At 35.6% G+C, this 2,556-nt stretch overlaps 1 protein-coding gene across 1 annotated transcript in view; it reads left to right on the top strand.

Annotated features, from left to right (window-relative positions):
- The first annotated feature begins 1,817 nt into the window (after window positions 1-1,817).
- Window positions 1,818-2,556, top strand: part of nlgn1 (neuroligin 1) — a 12,099-nt gene continuing 11,360 nt past the window's right edge. Inside the window, exon 1 of the mRNA XM_005727288.1 lies at window positions 1,818-1,839. Within this exon, the coding sequence (XP_005727345.1) occupies window positions 1,818-1,839 (22 nt within the window). The remainder of the gene's footprint in view (window positions 1,840-2,556) is intronic.

Genomic DNA, 2,556 nt, shown 5'->3' with positions numbered 1-2,556 from the left:
TACAGCTAAATTGAATCAATTAAAATCTTTCTTTTAGATGGCTGCTGTTGCTTCCACCAGATTAGGCTTTTGATCAAGAAACACACAAATAAATAAATAAGCAAGTGGAAGGGGAATAGAAAAGGAATGAACTTAATTAAACAGTCAGCGGGGGTGTGTGCTTGTCTGGATGTTAGTAGGAATGTGTGGATGCAGCTGCACTGTATAGGATTTTGGCACATGTGCGTGATTCAAATGAGTGCTTGTTCAGAAATACTTGCAGAAATACAAAAAAAAATCTAAAAATTGTGCATATGTGCAAATGAGCAAACTTGCAAGCAAGTGAGCGTGCATGCGTGTAGGTGAACATAGAGTGGCTCTATCATAAATTTTATAAAACAAATTATCAGCTGACTATGTCAGCGGTTATACTTGACAGTAGATGAATCTGTGTGAGCCATTGTAAACATAATATGCATTATGGTTATTATGACCACAGTCACATGTGCTGCCATGCATAATTACAGCTCTTAACAGCCACATTAATTCAAATCACTGTGTTATGCAATAAAAATGAATATGATTTGTGATCCTGTTCTAATGAATTTTTTTTGTAAACTGGGTTCAGCATAAAGTCATAGATTTAACTCTTTAAATATCGAAGTGACAGGCCAAAGAAGAATAAACACATTAGTTCCATGATGCTAGAATGTTATGGTTCAGTAAGTGTTATCTTGGATTGGGCAGATATGATGGAGGTCATATTTATTGTTGTAAAACTGGATTTATTACTCTCACATTATTAGAATTATGTTGTATAGCAGGAATTCTCATATAGATTTCTTAATTAGTCCTCATCAGTAGAAAATCAGACAAACCTCAAACCTCAGAGCTGTGAATATAACACTAGACATCCCCAAGTCATTCCATACCAAAAACTGTTCAGGTATCAGAAGAAGTAAATATAATAATAAATAAATTACAATTTATTATTACTAATATTAATTTGCTTTTTTCATGTCCCCATGTATAATACTGGGTTTTACTTTAAAGACATTCAGCACATATAGTAATTATTTACAAACCAGTGATGCCATCCTTTCTTTTTTTGCACCAAGTGATTTTAACGATGATGATTTTTATTTCAGTAATTATTTACAACTTTTGGAAATGCAGGCTGAAGTGCAGGATGGTAAATATATTCTTTTAGCTATCCTCAAAGGCTTTCTGTGGGTGTACACATAATGCATCCAGTGTAAATTACCAGTGTAGTGTTGACTGAGACTGTGAAATAGGCATTTCATTTTCACTGATACAAATAAAAATATCCAAAAACACATGGAAGAAAATATGTGAGCATGTGAGGTTGAAAGGGACAGTTCTTGGGTGTGGTTGTTGGGTGTCAGTGCCCAGGATGCATGGAGGGCTTAATGGGGCTTTTAGTGTGGAAGTGTTGGGAGCTGGACATGAAATTGCTCTAAAAGACCTCAGCTCTCCTGTGGCTCTCCTCGTCTCTTCAGTACATTTGTACCTTACTAGTATTTGATGTTGAAGCCTCACTCGCCATGGATTTTGGCAAATAATCTAAGCGATAAGAGGTCGTCAGATTGCTTGAAATTCAAAGAAAAGTTGCTTCAAAGATTCTTTTCTTATCTTTTTTAGCATTGCATAGACTGGTCCGTACCTTACAAAAGGAAAGGAGATAACGCCATCCCACAATCCTTTGCAACAGTGACATTTAGGGCCATGCAGCATCAGGCTGTTCACATTATACTATTTATTCACATCAAAAGTTTTTTTTATAGCAGTGACATCAATTGCATTTAAATTTAGGGGATATGAGTGGACAGGAGAATAAGCGTAAGCAAACATCTTAACATGACATTTATTTTGTTTCACTTTCTTTTGCTTTATTTGTTCACTTGTTTTTTTTTTTATTAACGGTGCTATAAACACAAACACAGAACATTATAGCTTCACCTCATCAAAGAACCAGCAACGTCCTGTAGCATGATGCATAGCTAAACATATGTTCAGTTGAAGGCTGTTAGCACCATAGTTTCACTGGATCAGTAAAAGAAATAAAAGTGATGTATATGGTGTCTTGTAGCTCGGATGGAGAAGGAGGTGATTTTGGTGAATGGCACTGACTTAGTGAATAAGTCAGTGCCATTCACCGACTATTAATTGAATAGTAAGTGATAGCTCCGACTAGCTAACAAACAGTAACAGATTCGTTTTTATTATTCACGAATGACTATTTGCACAGGCCTGAAAAAAGTACCTTAGAAAAGGTAATTGCTGCAGCATGAAAATATAATACAGAAACACTTGTGGAAAAACTGTAATAAACAGCATAATTATTTCCCAAACTATCCTTTGTAAAGATCTAGCCAACTCTGAAGAACTAATTGTAAGACAAGCCCAGTTGTCTGGTGTCAAAGGTAAATATTACATTTCAGATACAGACATCTGGCCAAACACTTATTGACCTGACCTCAAACATATCAATGTACAGAATTCACCTGCTTGCTGCTACTACTGCACATTCACCCAGTGTATATACTATATGTATGT

Source organism: Pundamilia nyererei, unplaced genomic scaffold (genome assembly GCF_000239375.1).
Source record: "Pundamilia nyererei isolate P.nyererei 1_Seehausen unplaced genomic scaffold, PunNye1.0 scaffold00023, whole genome shotgun sequence".
NCBI lineage: Eukaryota > Metazoa > Chordata > Actinopteri > Cichliformes > Cichlidae > Pundamilia > Pundamilia nyererei.
The sequence above is the reverse complement of the archived record's forward strand: the minus strand, read 5'-3'. Positions and strand labels throughout refer to the sequence as shown.